The 24,169-nt window shown below is 43.4% G+C and overlaps 1 protein-coding gene across 3 annotated transcripts in view; it reads right to left on the reverse strand.

Annotated features, from left to right (window-relative positions):
- Window positions 1-138: 138 nt before the first annotated feature.
- Window positions 139-24,169, reverse strand: part of slka (STE20-like kinase a) — a 39,604-nt gene continuing 15,573 nt past the window's right edge. The window contains exons 6-19 of one of the 3 annotated variants that reach the window (XM_014154658.3): window positions 23,951-24,145; window positions 23,541-23,622; window positions 23,167-23,298; window positions 21,983-23,053; window positions 21,707-21,837; window positions 21,160-21,283; window positions 20,533-20,712; window positions 17,964-18,035; window positions 16,316-16,445; window positions 14,123-14,247; window positions 13,382-13,573; window positions 13,180-13,305; window positions 4,484-4,597; window positions 139-4,205 (exon numbers count right to left, since the gene is read on the reverse strand). In XM_014154658.3, coding sequence (XP_014010133.1) covers window positions 4,059-4,205; window positions 4,484-4,597; window positions 13,180-13,305; window positions 13,382-13,573; window positions 14,123-14,247; window positions 16,316-16,445; window positions 17,964-18,035; window positions 20,533-20,712; window positions 21,160-21,283; window positions 21,707-21,837; window positions 21,983-23,053; window positions 23,167-23,298; window positions 23,541-23,622; window positions 23,951-24,145 — 2,821 coding nt within the window. In that variant the 3' untranslated portion in view covers window positions 139-4,058. Of the gene's footprint in view, window positions 4,206-4,483; window positions 4,598-13,179; window positions 13,306-13,381; window positions 13,574-14,122; window positions 14,248-16,315; window positions 16,446-17,963; window positions 18,036-18,767; window positions 18,861-20,532; window positions 20,713-21,159; window positions 21,284-21,706; window positions 21,838-21,982; window positions 23,054-23,166; window positions 23,299-23,540; window positions 23,623-23,950; window positions 24,146-24,169 lie in introns of all 3 variants that reach the window. The other 2 variants (XM_014154657.3, XM_014154659.3) reach the window with 2 other exon arrangements.

Raw genomic sequence — 24,169 nt, forward strand, 5'->3', positions numbered from 1 at the left:
GGAATGTATTTTGTGTGGAGAAAAAAAACTGCACTGAAATGGACTCTTGTCATGTTGATGTTGACCAGCTTTTTGTACCTTGAAGTAAATTCTACAAATAACAATAAATACTATTAGTAAGAACAAACAAGAACACAGTTTAACATAATTATTGTTTTATTTACAGCACAAATGTCCATTAACAAACATCTTATATACAGTTTACCTGACCTCAAAAATGCATATGTTTATTCAGGATGATAAGATGTCCCACATTACATCTAAATGCAACAACAATAGGCTCATGACGGGCTATATATTAAATCAACCCCTGTTGATTTTCAATATCCAATTACTTGCAATACTTTTGTCTTTGTAGGTATTTGAAAAAGTAACTGCTTGTAAAACAAAGAAAATAGAAATATGATAATGCCTGAACCATATAGAATTAGAGTCCTCTGGTGGTCAAAATGTTGTTTTAGCATGTGCAGCGCCATTGAGGGCTTCCACCATCTTAATGTAGTCAACTGGGTGGCTGAACCCTCCTGGTGACCTTGTTCGAATCATGTCTCACCCGGGTCATCAGGAGGGATCAGCCAATCGTGAAGAAGAAAATGGACTACTTCAAAATGGATATTGCCTCAATTGCGCTGCCCATGCTGTCACAGATGCTGTAATGGTCCAGATACAAAGATGAAACCCCCATCTAGCTCTATGGCCTGAACCTAATGTGCATTATGGGTAATATTACCCACAATCTAAATACAAATCCAGAATTCAAGACGTGATGTCATTGTGATAAAATAACAGCATTGACCCTTTGCATGCCATCTATGTTTTATTAGGATGTCATACACAAACCATGACATGCTATAAGAATATGTTTGTTATAGAGTGCTTGCCATCATGTCAAGGGGACTCAACACTTGAAGGGGTCAGCAGTACTTTGTCCATATTATAAATACATACAGTACATACATTCTTATATGAATCAACTAATTAGGACAGTATAATGACTTCCATTTACAGATCTCATATTGTCCATCCAAAAACGATGTCCAAAGACTATATTGAGATGTACATTGATACAACATGTATATATATATTTAGAAAATTGGCAATCATAAAATAGCAGGGTTGAGGTCAATTCCAGAAATTCAATTCAAATCTCTCTCCCTGTAAATTCCATTTAATTAAATTCAAGTTCCAGATCAATCTTTAATTTCAGAGATAATTCCATTCAAATCAATATTATCGCAACAATTCAACAAATTACAATTGTAATTCAGTTCCCTCAGGCTTTCAGGCTGACCATATCACTGTTCAGACAGCCTAGCTATACTGGAAATATAGAAATACAAGTTGAAATGATTAAAAACAAATCATACAGTCAATGTTTGATACTATGTGCATTAATTTTATTAACTGGGAAATGTACACATTTTATTCCAAAGATTACATGTTTTTACAATTCCAATTCAAAAAGTCCAAACAGTCTAATTCCAGTTCAATTCCATAGCTTGAAGACTTTTTAAAAATGAGAATTTAATTAAATTCTCCACTTCATGAGTGAATTCAAACAATTTATTGGAATTTCAAATTATATTAGAATTGACCCCAACCCAGTAAAATAGTAAGGACATATTTCAAATTGAAAATAAAAGTATAAATACAGAACAAAATGCAAGGCGCCACTGCTTTGAATGATTCAGTTCATTTGAAAATAAAATAGATTCGGGTAGAGGCGGCAAAAAGTCATTTGAAAATAGAACTAATCCAAGTAGACCCTCATTTTTTTACTGACTGTAAGACACAGTGAGCTCCAAAAGTATTGGGACAGTGACACATTTTTTGTTGTTTTGGCTCTGTACTCTGTATTTGAAATGATACAATGACTATGAGGTTAAAGTATCATGTAAAATCCAAAGTGCTGGAGTACAGAGCCCCCCCCCCCAATTTTTTTTGTCACTGTCCCAATACTTTTAGAGCTCACTGTACATACATAACAGTCCATTACTGCATATTCTCAGTTCACATAAAACAGTGCAAAATTATGATCAGCGGCTTACATTCCTTTCAGCGTAATAATATGTATGTCTGCCACATCCAAAATAATGTGTTGAAAGTATATCCAAAAGACAATAAGCTGTGTCGATTTTTAACAGGAAAGGTGACTGACATGATGACAACCCAGAAGTCTAACAAAAACTATCAAGTGATTACAATATGGAGAAAGTGGGAACATTTGTTGTAATATACAGGACAGTTTGATATGATTGATTCAACAGCACAGTATCTAAAATAAATCACAACTCCATACATAGTACATCACGTGAATGAGCACTTCACGATTTACCAAAAAATGACTTTTATTTATTAACAGATATCAATCAATGACCTTAGAATTAACTCAAGCACCAGCTTATATGGATTACTAAAAAATAAAGGTTTGATGGTATTTCATGGTTTGTACAAATTTCCAGCCATTTTAGTGCAAAAGGCCTCAGGGGAGCACTGGGCAGCAGGTAAGAGAGCAAGTCTGGAGAAAAGCAGGATCACTATGTCAATTCATTTAGGCACTGGGTTCTTTATAAACCTGGTACTTGCAATTGGTTTGAAATTTGCCTGAGCTACTTTAAAAGTGGTAAAACATAACCATGCTCAGAAAAGTGCAAATGTCACCTTTGACAACATTTTCCTTGGAGCTGATAAGGGTGAAATCGTAAGGGGGAAGGAGAAAATAAAGGCTTGAAAAGGAAAGTGTTGTGATTGCATCCCTCTATATGACAGCTGACACTGCTGTGTGTGTGTGTGTGTGTGTGAGAGTGTAGACATAAGTGTGTGCTCTTGCATATGTACACTACTGTTCAAAAGTTTGGGGTCACTTAGAAATGTCCATGTTTTTGAAAGAAAAGCACATTTCCTGTCCTTTAAAAGAACATCAAATTGATCAGAAATACAGTGTAGACATTGTTAATGTTGTAAATGACTATTGTAGCTGGAAACGGCAGGTTGTTTTATGGAATATGTATATAGGCGTACAGAGGCCCATTATCAGCAACCAACGGCACATTGTGTTAGCTAATCCAAGTTTATCATTTTTAAAGGCTAATTGATCATTAGAAAACCCTTTTGCAATTATGTTAGCACAGCTGAAAGCTGTTGTACTGATTAAAGAAGCAATAAAACTGGCCTCCTTTAGACTAGTTGAGTATCTGGAGCATCCGCATTTGTAGGTTTGATAACAGTCTCAAAATGGCCAGAAACAAAGACCTTCTTCTGAAACTCGGCAGCCTATTCTTGTTCTGAGAAATGAAGTACTCTAATGTCCTTGTCCTCTTTCTCAGTTGTGCACAGGGGCCTCCCACTCTTTCTATTCTGGTTAGTGCCAGTTTGCGCTGTTCTGTGAAGGGAGTAGGACACAGCGTTGTATGAGATCTTCAGTTTCTTGGCAATTTCTCGCATGCAATAGACTTCATTTTCTCAGAACAAGAATAGACTGACGAGTTTCAGGAGAAAGGTCTTTGTTTCTGGCCATTTTGAGCCTGTAATCGAACCCACAAATGCTGATGCTGAAGATACTTAAATAGTCTAAAGAAGGCCAGTTTTATTTCTTCTTTATCAGTACAACAGTTTTCAGCTGTGCTAACCTTATTATCAATTAGCCTTTTAAAATGATAAACTTGGATTAGCTAATACAATGTGCCATTGGAACACAGGAGTGATGGTTGTTGATAATGGGCCTCTGTAGGCCTATGTAGATATTCCATTAAAAAAAGAATCTGCCGTTTCCAGCTACAACAGTTATTTACAACATTAATGTCTACACTGTATTTCTGATCAATTTGATGTTATTTTAATGGACATTTTGCTTTTCTTTCAAAAACAAGGACATTTCTAAGTGACCCCAAACTTTTGAACATTAGTGTATGTGCATGGTTGTGTGAAGACATCACACTAGCCTAAGATCCACAATAGACCAACGCTAGTTTCCAGATAACAACCGGGCTGAGGTCCTCCCCACCACCATGGGGACACAGTCTATGAGCCCAGCCAGTATGTTCCTGTGCTGAGGAGGGCTATAAACCAGAGTTGTGCACACTAGGGATGGGGTAGAACTTGGACACTCGGCTCTGGGTTGTGGGGTTAAGGCATTCCGACTCCCCGCTCATCTTGAAAAAGACCTCCTGCTCCTGGAGCTTGCGTGTGAATTCCTCCTCCAAGGCCTACATGTGCCAGAAGAGGAAAGACAACAGACTCAAACATCCAAATCAACAGCTTACACTGAGGCTGACCGGCTGTGTCCTGATTCTCCACACTGTGCACTTACAAACTCCCAGTCATGGAGTCAAAGCAATGGATTGGTGTAATCAATGGCTAGAGGAAGTTTCCAGCATTGTTACATCCATGCAAGTGCATTTTGGGAGAATCGCAACGCAGCATGAAACTTTAAAGGAGGATAACATAAGAGGGTTGTAAACATGGATATGTCTTTCTCTTTCACCTTCTTCCTGGGCCGTAGTTTCTCCCTCCACTCCTGCAGCTCCTGGCTGTGCTCTTCATCGAGCTCCTTCAGCTTCTGAGTCTCGTGTTCAATCAGGAGATGGCACTTCTCATTCTGAAACACACAACAGCAGGAACAGGGTGACCTACTGGAGCTACCTACATACATGATGGGGAATGGGGATGCCTAGTCAGTTAAAAAACGATGCATTCAACCGAAATGGGTCTTCCGCATTTAACCCAACCCTTCTGAATCAGAGAAGTGCGGGGAGCTGCCTTAATCAACGTCCACGTCATCGGCGCCCTGGGAGTAGTAGTTGTTGGGGGTTACCTGCCTTGCTCAAGGGCAGAAAAGCAGATTTTCCCACCTTGCTAGCTCAGGGATTCGAACCAGTGACCTTTCAGTTACCGACCCAATGCTCTTAACCGCTAGGCTACCTTAAAAGGAGTTGACCTATTAGATCACAATTCTTGTTTTAAGGAAAGGACAATAGCAAAACATGCCAGAATGTCTATCAGCAGGCCTTCATCATTGGTGGAATTTAGGATTCACCCCATTCTGAGCTGTGAGCTGCGCTGTTCAGCAGCCATGGTGCTGAAACCGGTGATCAGCTATCCGTTTTACCTAGCGTTTGACCCATGGGTTTGTCCGTGGTAGGTGTCCATGGTGCTAAGACATTGCTTGTGTGTGCGCCAGTGCATGACACTTTGGAGTTACCACAAGCTCCTTTATTTTACAGTGCATTCAGAAAGTATTGAGACCCCTGACTTTTTCTACATTTTGTTACCTTACAGCTTTATTCTAAAACTGATTAAAACGTCTTTTGATGCCGCCACCACCGTGCTTCACCGTAGTGATGGTGCCAGGTTTCCTCCAGATGTGGCGCTTGGCATTCAGGCCAAAGAGTTCAATCTTGGTTTCATCAGACCAGAGAATCTTGTTTCTCATGGTCTGAGAGTCCTTTAGGTGCCTTTTGGCAAACTTCAAGCGGAATGTCATGTGCCTTTTACTGAGGAGTGGCTTCCGTCTGGCCACTCCACCATAAAGGCCTGATTGGAGGAGTGCTGCAGAGATGGTTGTCCTTCTGGAAGGTTCTCCCATCTCCACAGAGGAACTATGGAGCTCTGTCTGACTGACCATCAGCTTCTTGGTCACCTCCCTGACCAAAGCCCTTCTCCCCCGATTTCTCTCAGTTTGGTCGGGAGGATGATCAATGGAAACAAGATGCACCTGAGCTCAATTTCGAGTCTCATTGCAAATGGTCTGAATACCTATGTAAATAAGGTATCCGTTTTTTAAAATATTTTTAATACATTTGCAAAGATTTAAAAAACCTGTTTTCCTTTTGTCATGATGGGGTATTGTGTGTAGATTGATGAGGAAAATGTTTTATTTAATACATTTTAGAATAAGGCTGTATCGTAAAAATGTTTGGAAAAGTCAAGGGGTCTGAAAACTTTCCGAAAGCACCGTACCCCAGTCAGTTCCCATACAGTTACAACACATCACCAAAAAATACGGATTAGATGGGAATGGAAATTCGTAGTAATGCTGTGAGCTGTGTTAGTGTCATAATATATATTTTCCACCAATTTCTCTTCTGACTGAATAGTCCATGATACAAGAGCTGAGGCAACAGAGTGGATGGGCAAAGGTTGGTTTGATGCAGCCATTTGACGGATGCTCATGACGACAACCTCTCCCTCAACGTGATCAAGACAAAGGAGATGATTGTGGACTACAGGAAAAAGAGGACCGAGCATGCCCCCTTTCTCATCGATGGGGCTGCAGTGGAGCAGGTTGAGAGCTTGAAGTTCCTTGGTGTCCACATCACCAACGAACTAACATGGTCCAAGCACACCAAGACGGTCGTAAAGAGGGCACGGCAAAACCTATTCCCCCTCAGGAGACTGAAAAGATTTGGCATGGGTCCTCAGATCCTCAAAAGGTTCTACAGCTGCACCATCGAGAGCATCCTGACTGGTTGCATCACTGCCTGGTACGGCAACTGCTCGGCCTCCGACTGCAAGGCACTACAGAGGGTAGTGCGAACGGCCCAGTACATCACTGGGGCCAAGCTTCCTGCCATCTAGGACCTCTATACCAGGCGGTGTCAGAGGAAGGCCCTAAAAATTCTCAAAGACTCCAGCCACCCTAATCATAGACTGTTCTCTCTGCCACTACATGGCAAGCGGTACCGGAGCGCCAAGTCTAGGTCCTAGAGGCTTCTAAACAGCTTCTACCCCAAAGCCATAAGACTCCTGAACATCAAATCAAATGGCTACTCATACTATTTGCATTTTTTTTCAACTGCATTGTTGGTTAGGGGCTCATAAGTAAGCATTTCACTGTAAGGTCTACACCTGTTGTATTCGGCGCATGTGACTAATACAATTTGATTTATCATTACATAGAGTCCCCGTTATTTATTCTCTATGATTTGATTATATTTATTGAATTAATTAGGATCCCCATTAGCCGACACCAATGGCGACAGCTAGTCTAAACTGGGGTCCGACACATAACGAAAAAGACAGACAAAACACTTTACAATTGACATACATTTAAAAACATTAACATGTAGTGTGCATCTATCAGTTACACATACTGTACATGTCAATACATACACACAACTAGTAGGTCACGGGGGAGACACGTTGTGCCATGAGGTGTTGCTTTATTTGTTTTGCTGTTCACTTGCACAATATGAGATGGAAGGGGGTTCCATGCACTCATGGCTCTGTATAATTGTATATAGACTTTTTCTATTGTATTATTGACTGTTTGTTTGTTTATTCCATGTGTAACTCTGTTGTTGTTGTTTGTGTCGCACTGCTTTGCTTTATCTTGGCCAGCTCGCAGTTGTAAATGAGAACTTGTTCTCAACTAGCCTAACTGGTTAAATAAAGGTGAAATACATTTTTTTTTAAATACTGTACGTTTCCTTGAATTTGTTCTGGACCTGGGGACCGTGAAAGACCCCTAGTGTCATGTCTGCTGGGGTAAGTGTGTGTGTCAGCTGTGTGTAAGTTGACTATGCAAAATATTTGGCATTTCCAACACGTTTCTTATAAAAACAAGAAGTGATGCAGTCAGTCTTTCCTCAAATCAGCCAAGAGAGACTGGCATGCATAGTATTCATATCAGCCCTCTGATAATGAAGAGCAAGATGTGTCGCTCTGTTCTGGGCCAGCTGCAGCTTAACTAGGTCTTTCGTTGCAGCACTTGACCATATGACTGGACAATAATCAAGATAAGATACAATTAGAGCCTGCAGGACCTGCTTTGTGGAGTGTGGTGTCAGAAAAGCAGAACATCTCTTTATTACAGACAGAACTCTCCCCATCTTCACACCCATGAATCTATATGTTGACCGTGACAGTTTACAATCTAAAGTAATTTAGTTTCCTCAACTTGTTCAACAGCCACACCATTCATTACCAGATTCAGTTGAGGTCTAGAAATTAGGGAATTTGTACCGGTCCTAGTGGCTGGGGATTTTAATGCAGGGAAACTTAAATCCGTTTTACCAAATTTCCACCAGCATGTTAAATGAGCAACCAGAGGGGAAAAAAAAACTCTAGACCACCTTTACTCCACACACAGAGACGCGTACAAAGCTCTCCCTCGCCATCCATTTGGCAAATCTGGCCATAATTCTATCCTCCTGATTCCTGCTTACAAGCAAATATTAAAGCAGGAAGCACCCGTGACTCGGTCAATAAAAAAAAAGTCAGATGAAGCAGATGCTAAGCTACAGGACTGTTTTGCTAGCACAGACTGGAACATGTTCCGGGATTCTTCCGATGGCATTGAGGAGTACACCACATCAGTCACTGGCTTCATCAATAAGTGCATTGATGACGTCATCCCCACAGTGACTGTACATACATACCCCAACCAGAAGCCATGGATTACAGGCAACATCCACACTGAGCTAAAGTGAGCGGGAAATTCCGCTATGCCCTCCGACGAACCACACCGGCTCCGATGCTCGTCGGATGTGGCAGGGCTTGCAAACTATTACAGACTACAAAGGGAAGCACAGCCGAGAGCTGCCCAGTGACACGAGCCTACCAGATGAGCTAAATGACTTCTATGCTCGCTTCGAGGCAAGTAGCACTGAAACATGCATGAGAGCATCAACTGTTCTGGACGGCTGTGTCATCAAGCTCTCCGCAGCCTTTAACCTGTTAGGGCTAGAGGGCAGTATTGACACGGCTGGATAAAAAACATACCCGATTTAATCTGGTTACCACTCCTACCCAGTAACTAGAATATGCATATACTTATTACATATGGATAGAAAACACCTTAAAGTTTCTAAAACTGTTTGAATGGTGTCTGTGAGTATAACAGAACTCAAATGGCAGGTCAAAACCTGAGAGATTCCTTTACAGGAAGTGGCCTGTCTGACCATTTCTTGAACTTCTTTTCCATCTCTATCTTTTACTAAGGATCTCTGCTCTAACGTGACACTTCCTACGTCGTCCATAGGCGCTCAGAGCCCGGGAAAAACCTGAATGTCGTCATCCCAGCCCCAGGCTGAAACACATTATCGCCTTTCTCAAGTGGCCGATCAAGGGACTCTGGGCTTAGGCGCGTGACCTGACCGCCCCCGTCTTTGTGATTTTTTCCTCTGTTTGCCGAAAAGGAGATTCCCGGTCGGAATATTATCGCTTTTCTACGAGAAAAATGGCATAAAAATTGATTTTAAACAGCGGTTGACATGCTTCGAAGTACGGTAATGGAATATTTAGAATTTTTTTGTCACGAATTGCGCCATGCGCACGACCCTTCTTTACCATTTCGGATAGTGTCTGGAACGCACGAACAAAACGCCGCTATTCGGATATAACGCTGGATTATTTTGGACCAAACCAACATTTGTTATTGAAGTAGCAGTCCTGGGAGTGCATTCTGACGAAGACAACAAAAGGTAATCAAACTTTTATAATAGTAAATATGATTATGGTGAGTGCTAAACTTGCCGGGTGTCTAAATAGCTAGCCCGTGATGCCTGGGCTATGTACTTAGAATATTGCAAAATGTGCTTTCACCAAAAAGCTATTTTAAAATCGGACATATCGAGTGCATAGAGGAGGTCTGTATCTATAATTGTTATGCTTTTTGTGAACGTTTATCGTGAGTAATTTAGTAAAATGTTAGCGAATTCCCCGGAAGTTTGCGGGGGGTATGCTAGTTCTGAACGTCACATGCTAATGTAAAAAGCTGTTTTTTGATATAAATATGAACTTGATTGAACAAAACATGCATGTATTGTATAACATAATGTCCTAGGGTTGTCATCTGATGAAGATCATCAAAGGTTAGTGCTGCATTTAGCTGTCTTCTGGGTTTTTGTGACATTATATGCTAGCTTGAAAAATGGGTGTCTGATTATTTCTGGCTTGGTACTCTGCTGACATAATCTAATGTTTTGCTTTCGTTGTAAAGCCTTTTTGAAATCGGACAGTGTGGTTAGATTAACGAGAATCTCGTCTTTAAATAGCTGTAAAATAGTCATATGTTTGAGAAATTGAAGTAATAGGATTTTTAAGGTTTTGAAAATCGTGCCACAGGCTTCAAGTGGCTGTTACGTAGGTGGGACGAATTCGTCCCGCCTAGCCCAGAGAGGTTAAACAGGTCAATATTCACAAGGCCGCAGGGCCAGACGGATTACCAGGACGTATACTCAAAGCATGCGCTGACCAACTAGCAAGTGTCTTCACTGACATTTTCAACATGTTTCAAGCAGACCACTATAGTCCCTGTGCCCAAGAACACTAAGGTAACCTGCCTAAATGACTCCGGCCAGTAGCACTCACGTCTGTAGCCATGAAGTACTTTGAAAGGCTGGTCATGGCTCACATAAACACCATTATCCCAGAAACCCTAGACCCACTCCAATTTGCATACAGCCCTAACAGATCCACAGATGATGCAATCTCTATTGCACTCCACACTGCCGTTTCCCTCCCACCATAGTGCCCTCAAAGCTCATCACTAAGCTAAAGACCCTGGGACTAAACACCTCCCTCTGCAACTGGATCTTGGACTTCCTGACGCGCTGCCCCCAGGTGGTAAGAGTAGACAACAACACATCCGCCACACTGATCCTCAACACAGGGGCATGTCAGGGGTGCGTGCTCAGTCCCCTCCTATACTCCCTGTTCACTCATGACTGCACAGCCAGGCACGACTCCAACACCTTCAATAAGTTTGCCGATGACACAAGAGTGGTAGGCCTGATCACTGACAACAACGAGACAGCCTATTGGGAGGAGGTCAGAGACCTGACCGTGTGGTGCCAGGACAACAACCTCTCCCTCAACGTGATCAAGACCAAGGAGCTGATTGTGGACTACAAAGTTGTCTGCAAACTTGATATGGAAGCATGCATGGCCACGCAGTCATGGGTAAACAGGGAGTACAGGAGGGGACTGAGCATGCACCGCTGTGGGGCCCCTGTGTTGAGGATCAGCATAGTGCAGGTATTGTTGCATACGTTCACCACCTGGGGGTGGCCAGTCAGGAAGTCTAGGACCCAGTTGCACAGGGCGGGGTACAGACCCAGGGCCCCAAGCCTAATGATGAGAATGGAGGTGATTACGGTGTTGAAGGCTGAGCTATAGTCAATGAACAGCATTCTTACATAGGTATTCCTCTTGTCCTGATAGGATAGGGCAGTGTGCAGTGCGATGGCATCATCTATGGATCTATTGGGGCGGTATGCAAATTGCAGTGGGTGTCGAGTAAGGTGGACGGGATATGATCCTTAACTAGCCTCTCAAAGCATTCATGATGACAGAAGTGAGTGCTACGGGGCGATCGTCATTTAGTTCAGTTACCTTCGCTTTCTTGGGTACAGGAACAATGGTGTACATCTTGAAGCAAGTGAGGACAGCAGAATTGGATAGGGAGAGATTGAATATGTTCGTAACCACTCCAGCCAGCAGGTCTGCGCATACTCGGAGGACCCGGCTCGGGATGCTGTCTGGGCCTGTACTCATATTGGACACGGAGAACGAGATCTCACAGTCCTCTGTAGCGGCCCGTGTCAGCAGCACTGTGTTATCCTCAAAGCGGGCAAAGATGTTTGGTTTGTAATGGATAAAGATGTCAGTGTCCACGACGTGGCTGGTTTTCCCTTTATAATTCGTGATTGTCTGGAGTCCCTGCCACATACATCTCGTGTCTGAGCCGTTCAATTGCGATTCCACTTTGTTTCTGTACTGACGTTTTGCCTGTTTGATTGCCTTACGGGGGGCATAACTGGACTGTTTGTATGCAATCATATTCCCAGTCACCTTGCTGTGGTTAAATGCGGTGGTCCCACTTTCAGTTTTGCGCGATTGCTGCCATCTAACCACGGTTTTTGGTTTGAATAGGTTTTAATCATCACAATGGGAACAACATCGCCTGTACACTTCCTGATGAACTCAGTCACCATGTCAGTGTATACGTCACTGTTATTCTCAGAGGCAACCCGGAACATGTCCCAGTCCGCGTGATCGAAACAGTCTTGAAGCATGGATTCTGATTGGTCAGACCAGCGTTGAATAGACCTCAGCACAGGTACTTCCTGAGCAAAATGGAGTCGTGATCTGATTTGCCGAAGGGAGGGCCTTGTAGCCATCCCGGAAGGGGGAGAAACAATGGTTGAGAGTTTTTGAAGCGCGAGTACTGCAGGCGATGTGTTGATAGAACTTCGGTAGCGTTTTCCTCAGATGTGCAAACTAGAAACTGCATAAGGTCCAGTGTAGTTCCTTGACAGCTGTCGTAGTATCGGCTTGAGGGGGAATATACATAGCTGTGACGATAACCGAAGAAAATTATCTAGGGAGGTAATGCCGTCTGCATTTGATTCTGAGGTATTCTAGGTCGAGTGAACAAATGGACTTGAGTTCCTGCACGTTACCACAATCACACCATGAGTAGTTAATCATGAAACATACACCTCCGCCTTTCTTCTTCCCGGAGAGTTGTTTATTCCTATCCGCAAAATGTATTGAAAACCCAGCTGGTGGTATGGATGGGGACAGTACATCCGGAGAGAGCCATGATTTCATGAAACAGAGTATGTCTCTCTGGAAGGAGACCATTGCCCTGAGCTCGTCAACTTTATTGTCCAGGGACAGAACAAGCGAGTAATATACTCGGAAGCGGTGGAAGGTGTGTACGCCTCCTGAGTCGGACTAAAAGTCCCCTCCGAATACCTCTTCGCCGGCGGCGTCTTGGAGCAGCCTCTGGGATAAGTTAAATTGCCTTGGAAGGTACGAACGAAGGATCCAATTCAGGAAAGTCGTTATACCTGGTCGAAATGCTGTTGAGTTTCCGTTTCTCTGTATGTAATAATGCAAAGAACATTCTGGGCTAATAGCGTGAGCAATAACATTTAAAAATCTATAATACTGCAAAGTTGCTTAGGAGCATGAAACAAGGCGGCCATGTCTTTCAGCGCCATCTATATAGTCTATGTGTAAACCCCAGATTATGTTTGTTATGCTTGAGTGCCAAATACCTACTATCTAGCTTTGCTCATTGGGTTTCATTGTATAACATACCCAATTAACCCACATAATAACTCAATGAAACCACAGTGTATGAGTGTGTGTAGGGGTAAGTGTGTGTATGTGTGTGTGTGTGTGTGTGTGTGTGTGTGTGTGTGTGTGTGTGTGTGTGTGTGTGTGTACCTGAAGCTGCTGCAGCTCTCTGATGTTGGAGTCACACTGCAGCTGCAGGTCTCTCATCTGGTTCTCATGTTTCTGATGTTGATGGAGTCTCTCGTTCTTCTGCCTCTTCTCCTCCTGGGCTGCAAACTGGAACAAAAACACACACCTCACATTATTCTGTTGAATAAAAAGAATAACTGTGTGTGTACACACTATAAAATACCTGTTTGATCTTCTCCCTTTCCTGCTCCGGGGTGCCAGGTGCAGAGGTGATGCGGAGGCTCTTCTTGAACATGGCCATGCGTGTCTTGGCATCGCCCCGCTGGATCTTCGGCAGACGACCTCTCTCCTGGGCCTGTCTGTTCTTTATCTCCTCAATCAGACGCTGGTTGTAGCGCTGCATCTGCTCCATTTCCTACATGACACATTTCAATCAGTAACCTTTATTTAACTAGGGAAGTCAGTTAAGAACAAATTCTTATATGCAATGGCGGCCTACCAAAAGGCAAAAGGCCTCCCGCGAGGATAAAAAATAAATCAATTCGACAAAACACACGTCACGACAAGAGACACCACAAAACTACATAAAGAGAGACCTAAGACAACAACATAGTATGGCAGCAACACCACATGACAACATGGCAGCAGCATAACATGGTAGCAGCACAAAACACGGTACAAACATTATTGGGCACAGACAACAGCAAGAAGTTAAAGACAACAATACATCACGAGAAGCAGCCACAAATGTCAGTAAGAGTGTCCATTCAATACTTTATCTGGATCCACAATAAAATGCATTGAAATGAGAGCTCTCACCTTTCAGCACACTTTCAAATCACCCATTAATGTCAAAATGTAATGCACCTCACAGTCTACCCTCAGTCCAGATTACCTGATGTAGATAATACCAATACTGGATTGTACTTCACCAGAGCTGTTCAGTAGGTCCCAGAGCCCTTACCTTCTCATGTCTCTTGAGCAGCTGGTGTCTCTGCATGAAGTACTGGTCTTTGAGCTGCTGCTTGAGCAGCTGGTGCTTCTCCTGCAGATGGCGCTCTTCCAGCTCCCACATGGCTGCCTCTCGAGCTGAGGGAGGAGACCAGAGACACTTCAGGCGGGATGGTAACGCAACACACACGCAAGCAGCATTTCCGGTAAAGAGCACCATCTGGCAAGACAGGCTGGTCACAAATAAGTCATTCAGGAAATTGCATCACTGTGGTGGGAAAGTTATAACACAACACTCCACTGAGAACTTCACCATTTACAATAGCATTATTTCACTATGAAATCCTTCATATAACAGAAGGCCTTCACCCATTGAGGTAGCCAAGGTGAAGTCATGTTAAATGATTGAGATCTCTCTCTTAGGTAGTCTCTTTATGGTAGTCTATGGTAAGTCTTTTTTCACAAAGCTGTTGTATGTGGCTAAGTTTGCTGTGTTCATAAGACTCTGTGGTACTGTAAATCTCTCCCTCACCTCTCATGAGCTGTTGTATCTGGTTAAGTTTAAAAAGCGCATTCGGAAAGTATTCATTCCCCAATCCCTTTTACATTTTGGATAAATTAATAATAATAAAAATAAATCTACCATAACGACAACGTGAAAACTAGGTTTAGAAATGTTTGCTAATTAAAAAAAAGAAAAAACAGAAATTCCTTTACATAACTATTCAGACCCTTTGCTATGAGACTCAAAACTAAGCTAAGGTGTATCCTGTTTTCATTGATCATCCTTGGGATGATTGGAGTCCACCTGTGGTAAATTCAATTGATTGGACATGATTTGGAAAGGCACACACCTGTCTATATAAGGTCCCACAATTAACAGTGTCAGAGCAAAAACCAAGCCATGAGGTCGAAGGAATTGTCCGTAGAGCTCCGAGACAGGATAGTGTTGAGGCACAGATCTGGGGAAGGGTACAAAAACATTTCTGCAGCATTGAAAGACCCAAGAACACAGTGGCCTCCATCATTCTTAAATGGAAGAAGTTTGGAACCACCAAGACTCTTCCTAGAGCTGGCCACCCAGCCAAACTGAGCAATCGGGTGAGAAGGGCCTTGGTCAGGGAGGTGACCAAGAACCCGATGGTCACTCTGACAGAGCTCCAGAGTTCCTCTGTGGAGATGGGAGAACCTTCCAGAAGGACAACCATCTCTGCAACACTCCACCAAATCAGGCCTTTATGGTAGACTGGCCAGAAGAAAGACACTCCTCAGTAAAAAGCACATGATAGACCGCTTGGAGTTTGCCAAAAGGCACCTAAAGGACTCTCAAGACCATGAGAAACAAGATTCGCTGGTCAGATGAAACCAAGATTGAGCTCTTTGGCCTGAATGCCAAGTGTCATGTCTGGAGGAAACCTGGCACCATCCCTACGATGAAGCATGGTGGTGGAAGCATCATGCTGTGGGGGTATTTTTCAGCAGCAGGGACTGTCAGGATCGAGAGAAAGATGAACAGAGCAAATTACAGAGAGATCCTTGATGAAAACCTGCTCCAGAGCGCTCAGGATCTCAGACTGGGGCAAAGGTTCACCTTCCAACAGGATAACGACCCTAAGCACACAGCCAAGACAATGTAGAAGTGGCTTCGGGGACAAGTCTCTGAATGTCCTTGAGTGGCCCAGCCAGAGCCCGGACTTGAACCCGATCGAACACCTCTTGAGAGACCTGAAAATAGCTGGGTAGCGACACTCCCCATCCAACCTGACAGAGCTTGAGAGGATCTGCAGAGAAGAATGGGAGAAACTCCCCAAATACAGGTGTGCCAAGCTGGTAGCGTCATACCAAAAAAGACTTGAGGTTGTAATTTCTGCCAAAGGTGCTTCAACAAAAGTACTGAGTAAAGGGTCTGAATACTTCTGTAACTGTGATAGTTTTTTGTTTAGCAAAAATTTCAAAAATTCTGTTTTTGCTTTGTCATTATGGGATAGTGTGTAGATTGATGAGGACAAAAACAATTTCATCAATTTTAAAATAAGGCTGTAACGTAACATGTGGATGTGGAAAAATGAAAGAAGTCTGAATACTTTCCGATTGCACTGTTTTCACAGCTCTCTCTGGTACTGTAAATCTCTCTCTCACGAGCTGTTGTATGTGGTTAAGTTTGCTGTATTATAGCTCTCTATGGTACTGTAAATCTCTCTCTCACCTCTCATAAGCTGTTGTTTGTGGTTGAGGCAGTCTCTCTCGATGGTGGCGATCTCATGTTTGTGCTGTTGGATGATCTTCTTCAGGGCTCCATCCAACTCCTGCTGCTGCTTCTGCAGAAACTCCTGCTCCTGAGGATGGAGAGAAGGGATAGAGAGAGAGGGTATGGGGGACAGAAAGGGAGTGAGCAGGGATAAGGGGAGGAAGTGGGGCAAGGTGAAGGTATCAGAGGGTGATAAGAGGATAATACGTGGGTAGATGGTGGTTCATTGACAGAAGATGGAGGGATGAGACATTGGCATGTGGAGGAGGGATGCAGGAGATGGTGGGGTAAAAACAGACAAATGGTGGGAGTGAGGTATAGAAATTTGGGATGGGGATAAGGAACATTTAGAAAGGACGGGGGGTTAAGAGTTGACGACAGAGAGGGGAGAGAGAAGGAAAGAGGCAAACATGAGTGATTTTGTTTATTGTGCATCACACACCAGGGACAGCCAGGACAGTGCAGACTACATGAAGGAACTTTCATAAATACCATGCCAACCACTACTAGAGATCAACACAGTACAGTACTACACTCCAAAGAAGAAGCACATCATTGACCGCAGTCAGTGGGGCAAAAAGACAGTCAGAAGTCATGGGAATGAGCCAACATTTGAGGAATGGATGGAAAGAGAGAAAAACATTTAACAACCCAGTCGAGATCCACAGTTTCCATGTATGACGACATCCAAATTGACATTCACAGAAAGAGTAAATTATACATAACATCATTACGGTAAAATAATATATCTGGTTATTGTTTCTGAGGGGTATGTTTACATGACTATTAAACATGAAACCAAAGTTATTGACCTGGTCATTGTCTGAAGCCATCACTGAGGAAAAGCTTTCTAGTAGAAAATGAAGTTTAAAGATTCACTGGATATAATAGTAATATCTAATTTCAGTTTGTGACAAAACAAGCAAGTATAGTGTAGAGAATCATTGTACCATCTAAACCGCAGTGAAGTATATTTTCCATAACCAAAAATATTGTATTTTGAGCTGTTTGAAGCTGGTGTACAAAACCGAAAGTAAGACGCAAAAACTAAACTTAAGAACCGGAAGCACAGAAATAACGCACATAGAACCGATCTACCGCTTCTTAGACAAGCTTTCAACGAGAATGACAGATCTGTAACTGACACTTCCATGTGAATTTGGTCGGGTCGCCCAGAAAGTTACATACTGCAGATTTAACAATGATTCATTCTCTGATATTTCTACACTACTATAACATTTACGATATTATACATATTAACTTATTAGGTTTTAATCCAAGAGCGTTAGCATAACCTAGAGTTACCATAAAGTACTCTCCATTGGATCACACCACAAAAAAAGGCTCAGCTCTGTTGCAGTCTCCCAAACAGAGTGTGATGTCACAGGTGGGGGCGTAACATACAGGACACATCTACAGTAACAGTGCGCGGCAGAAGAGATATCAAACAGAAGGAGAAGTACCAGCGTAGCAACACAGTGACAACACTGCAATACAGCGACACCACAATGCTCGCATGTGCAGTCTCAATCGGTTTACACTTTGACGAAGACATACACATGTGAGCAGGAGGCCGGTAGAGACGGAGAGGGGGGTGACAACTTACATCCTGCATCTGAGCGTTGAAGAGAGCACATGAGGACAACTGAAAAGACTGTATCATAATCTGGGCCACACCCTGTGGAGGAGAGCACACAGCGCACTCATCCAGATCAGGGAGAGAGCACACGCTACACACAGCAGGCTGAGGAAAACACACACACACACACACACACACACACACACACCACACACACACAAAGACACACAAAGACCGACAGACACAGGCTGAGAAACACACCCGCACACAAAGACAGACACTCACCACGACACAGGCTGAGAAACACAAAGACAATCCAGTCAACACACAAAGTCACAGGAACAACCACACGCACACACCAGACACACTCTCCCGGAGTTTCTAAACCTTTTTCTGTTTTAGGGGTGGGCTAAAGCAGGAGTGAGGCGCATGGGCAGTAGGAGGACGAAGTTAATTCATTTCAGGTTATTCATATGCATAAAGAATACAGGACGGGTTAGTGTCGTTGTTGTCCTATTCATGCGTGGTCAGATTGAGTTGCCTATGCAGTAGGAACTACTAGTCACACTTCTATTCCAGCGATCAATACAACACTGTGTTAAACTTCCATGCTACCTTTCTGATTTGCTCCTTCTTTGATGGTCAGGTAAAGAACTGAGCTAACCAACTCCCGAAAACAATCATTTTAAAAATAGAGGGGAAAAAGAAGAACAAGGGGGATGAGATCTTGTCCTCAACAACGCCCAGAGACATTTGAAGAGGGGTGTATTTGTGGGACAAGATTTGAGAAAGTGTGTGAGTCAGTGAGTGAGTGAGCAAGTTAACATTTACCTTTGCAGTCTGAATGAGAGATAGATCTTCCTTTAAGAGTTTCATGAGCTCTCTCCTCATGAATTTGGGTGAGTGTTCAACTTCCTGTTTCACCTATAGTGTGGGAAAACTGGGAGTTGTAGTTTCCTGGACAGCTATGCACGGCAGCCATAATAACTTTGGAAAAGTCATGCAAGGACCTGATGAATTACTTTAGATATCCACAAACCCTGGTTTGATTGATAGCGTCTCCATGCCAGATCTCCAAGGGGTCGGTGGTCGATTTAATGAGGAAATGTTTTGCTTTGTTTGATTAGTAGAGTATCCAGAAGAAATGTTTCCAGTGTTTGAGTGATTAGATTTGATTAGTTTCTGTTGTCAGATTTGACTTGATACTTGTATGATTAAATCAGCTTGCAGTGTTAAATAGGAAAACAAGCTTGTCTGGAATAATTCCCTAGTGTTACCTTCCCACCATGCAAGTCCTTTAGAGAGATTTAATCTTACGTACAGAATGCTTACACAGTGATCTCAAAAGAAGGTGCACACTACTAATCCAGTCTGTAAAATATCTTTTTGGTTTTGACCACAGACAGCTAAGGCAGTTTTGTTGAGACATGGCACCGAAATAATTTCCAGAGGTTTCTCCTGACCACATTTTTTTTTTTTTGTCAAGACATTCTCTTGGGACAGCTTGGTTTTTGAATGTGCATCAATCTTGGGATCACTGGTCAGTAAGAAAACCCCCAATAGGAAAAGACCTAAACTGCTACAATACTTCACAAGGCCATTGAAGTGTTTCATCAAAGATGTAATCCTATGAGCCTTTAACAAAATTAGTTTCCCAAAATCTGCCATCCCATCACCAACCCAACTCACACACACACACTCACTCACACAAGCGACATGGTTACTTACACATAAATACAGTACAGTCAAATATATTTATGGACTAATATAACTTATAATACAATATAAATAGTCATATAATACAATATGAAATTTAACAATATATAAAACAACTATGCCAGAAAGAAATATGGATTCTAAAGATTCATTCCAAGAGCCAGTGCAGATCCTGTATAGGTTGAAAGTAGTTGCTATGTTCAGTTGAGCAGCGAGAGCGGTCAGTCTAATCAGGTGTGTAGGATTGCCATGCATGTGTGAAATAACCACCATCACAGAGTTAGATAGGCTTGGCTACGAGAGTGGCCTGAGAACACTTCACCAACCTCGTAGAATATTTAAAGCTTCCCAGATAGCTAATGGGGCTATAAGAGCAGCAGACATTAGAGCCACAGTAAAGCTAAGCTACATTGCCTGTACTCTAGACAGAACAGAGAATGCATCATTTATAGAACTTAGCAAAAGAAGCCACATCATTTTCACATCCATGGCATGAAATAAAAAATGCACATTGTATGCATGACTAGTACCAGGAAATACAGCAACACCACTGTCCTTTTGGATAGTGTTGCATGCCAAAGCTGTTGAGCAGAGAATCACCCTGTTGCATCCCCAAAAAATCCTGAAAAAGGCATGATACGGGCTTATTACGGCTATAGACTATAATAAACAGTTTATAAACCACTTATAAACCCTTTATAAATTATACCCAAATGTAAGGAAGGTATCAACAGCAAAGCAAATGGGAGTTTATTTAGATATCAGCACACCAGCTCCGGTAAGTAAGCCCCAGTCCCCAACAGTCTCATGCACTTTCCAATCATGACAAGAGTTTGATGCATTGCACATGCACAGCCCCACATGACCCACGGCCCCTTACCTCCTTCTTGCGGTTCTTGAGCATGTTCTGGAACTTGGAGAGCTCCTTGTCCTGCTCGGCCTTGATGCGCTTTGCCTCGTCCCTCAGCCGGTTGGTATGGTCCTGCTCCAGCCGCTCGATGGTCTGCTTCTGTTTCTTCTCCAGATTCTCCACCTCCTGGTCGTACTGACGCTTCTTACCCTGAAGGAACCCACATGGGATTAGTAAGATCAGGCCTTCACCAAGACAAACGCCTATCCTCAGTGGAATGGCAAATGCATCTTTTGATTATATTTCTCATGGATCCCCATACTCTCCCTGGGGTCCAGCAAAATGAAGGCACTTATACAATTTTTTAAAACATTACAATACATTCACAACAGATTCTGAAAAACAAGGTTTCTTATTGTATTGCTTTTACCAGACACCCTTTCACATCAGTGAAAGGACTCGGAGGGATGTATATTATTAAATGATTCGAACATTTCCAGAAGGAATAACAGTTACTCATTTTGTTATTCATTTCTATCTAAATATGTGTGCGGGATAAAAACCCATTGATATGAATCACCTGGTTTCCAAGGGGACATCCCTAGACAACAACAACAACAGCATACACAGATAGATGCACCAGGATTGGTGACTTACAGTCATCTCCTGCTCAAAGCGGCGGTAGATCTGTTCTCTCTGCTGCTGCAGCTTGTCGCTGAGCGCCTGCTGGGCTCTATGCTCCTCCTTCTGCAGCAGACGCAGCTCTCTCAGCTCCTGGCGCCTGACAGCACACAACAACAACACTTCACATTTGGACTCAACAGATTTCCACCTTCAACAAATGAATAATAACGTATTATATTTCACTCCCGGGAGGGGCACGGAATCTGTCCATAGGTGAGTAAGGTGACTGATTAATTTCCTGATTTGACTCGAAATGGAGTCAAAATGGAATGAGCCCAGCTCTCAACTCAAGACACCAACAGAGGAACAACAGACGACATTTGAGATGGAGTATTTTTTTCACTGCTTTTTAAAACATACAGAGGCCAAAATAGACCATAAAAGTCTACCCATCATCATTGTTCATCAATCTTGGAGTTGTAAAAGCCAGGAAACTGAGCAATGAATGACAATTATTTATGGCAGGGCTTCAAAATGGGTCACATGCCATATTTAGTCACGGCAGAGAGGAGAGACCTACCTCAGGAATCTCATCTCCTCGTTTTTGGTGTCGTTATCGGTGACTATCTTTGATGTGGTCACACTGACCTCCACTCCGTCTACCATGAACTTACGGGTCTTCTTCAGAGTCTTCTTCTGCCGTCTCGTGTCCTGTGGAGAAAATGATTTTGTTTTACGTAATGTCTGAATTGAAGTGCATATGTTGGCCCCTTAAATAGGATGTTCACTTGAATGACACTGTGTACATTCTCTATATGGGACACATTTGTCATCATTGGTCCTTCCGCCTTGTTACCTGTATGGACACAGATCCCGCCTCAGCCTTTTTGGACAGGAAACTGGAGATGGACAGGTTGAGGTCCATGCTGTTGCTATCGGCTGCAGAGCTGCTCCCAGAGTCAGAATCCTTCTCCACATCCGGCTTAGACTTAACAGGAGTGCTTTCCTGGTCGGTCTTTGACTCCGAAACGGCATCCTGGGATGGAGCTTCCTCAGCTGGTGGCTTCTCCTCCCTCTCGTCTGTTGTCCCCTCCTCAAGAATCACCACCGGTATTACATTATTGTCTCTTTGGGCTTCTGTGTCTGCAGAGACCTCTGTGGAGCCCTCAGCTGCGTCTACCTCTGCGTCTGTGTTGACGTCCGATTCTGTGTTGTCTGTGTCTTCATTCAAGTCGGTGTCTGTGTTTATGTCTGTGACCCCATCAGCCTCTGGTTTAACCTCCTCTGTCATCTCCTCAACGAGCGTCTCCTTCTCAGTCTCCTCTGGTTTAGCATTGACCTCTGTCAGTACGGCGCCAGGCTCCTCTAAAGCACTCCTCGGCTGGTCCCCTGGATCGGTGAATTTGGTGGGAGGCTGGAGAATCACCTCTGGCTCCTCTTTGATTGGTTCCTTCTTCACCTCCTCCTCCTCTGTCTTCTTCTCCTCTACTTCTACTCTTTCCTTCGGGAATACTTGTGGAGGTCCATCCTCTACTTTCTCCTCTTCCCCTGTCTCCTCACTCACAATCACACTCTCCTGTGTGTCTGATGGTGCTTCTGGCACAATGGTGATCTGACAGTCAGGAATCTCCTCAGGCTTTCCAGCAGGGCTTTCCTCTGGTTTGGGCTCCATGGGCTTCACCTGTCCATCGACTAAGTCCTCATTACTGGCATCAGACACCTCGTTCAGTTTCTCAACCTCTGCCCTGTCGCCCACGCTGGTCCCAAGGCCCTCGTCAGACAGCTTATCACTGGCCTTGTCCTCTGCAGTCTCAGGCTCTGTCTTCTCTGTGACCGAGTCCAGTGTAGAGGTGGTCTCTGAGAGCTTCTCATCCTCAGAGCTGGCCATGCTGGTGTCTGATGGCGCTCGCTTATGTCCGGGCACCACCTTCACAGAAACAACACATGGTCAATCAACGCTGTGAGACTTTTTGACCTTTTATGACATTGTATGACACTATTCCATAACAGATGATGAAAACAGTGCGGTATACTACATACCAGAGTTGCTTCTGTCTCTTCTTCTTCATCTTCCTCTTTGCCTTCTTCTATCTCCTCTAAGACGTCAGCATTGGCCTCAGCAATCAGTTCTCTCAGAGGTTTGTTGTCAACTACACTGCTAACAAAGGGATGCTGTGGTGGGGAAACACTATACAATTAATACAAGGTAGTAAATTATCCCACAATATGTAGTCAATACAGGAGCATACGTGTGACATCATTTAAATTAGGTGTTAGGGTGGGGTATTCCAGATGTTTGTTGTTCGCATGTGACAATAGAGGGAAAGAAGGCTTGGAAACAATTTTTTTCATATTCTTTAAATATGCAGGTTATCGGACATGTCGTTCGATATGCAGGTTATCGAGTCGTTCACCTGCAAGAGCTGGGCTGTGCACCACCTACGGTCCACATTCTTATCCAGTGCCTTCCTCAGAAAGTCATTAAACTCTGGTGACCTGCCAAACAGAGGGGGAAACATATTTAAGACTACTTTTTATTTTACCTTTATTTAAGAACAAATTCTTATTTTCAATGACGGCCTAGGAACAGTGGGTTAACTGCCTTGTTCAGGGGCAGAACGACAGATTTTTTTTTACCTTGTCAGCTCGGGGATTCGATCTTGCAACCTTTCGGTTACTAGTCCAACTCTCTAACCACTAGGCTACCTGCCGCCCCATACAATTCACTATGTTTCATCACCTGGTCTAGGGTCTGTTTCTACGACACCAGTCCTGACTCATTCCATCACCACTCCCACTCTATAAAATATTTCTACACTCTCACCAGCGTGAAGGCTGCATGAGTGTGGGCGGATCGGCCTTGGCTATTCTCAGCAGGACTCTCATGGGGTTCATCTCGTGGTTAGGAGGTTCTATCTGTGCCAGCTCAATCAGGGTGACCCCCAGGGACCAGATGTCAGCCTTGTAGTCATACGGACGGTCCTTAGACGTCTCACACATCACCACCTCTGGAGCCATCCTGGAGAACCAGAGAAAAGAGAGG

Source organism: Salmo salar, chromosome 18, assembly GCF_965601325.2.
Source record: "Salmo salar chromosome 18, fSalSal1, whole genome shotgun sequence".
Classification (NCBI taxonomy): domain Eukaryota; kingdom Metazoa; phylum Chordata; class Actinopteri; order Salmoniformes; family Salmonidae; genus Salmo; species Salmo salar.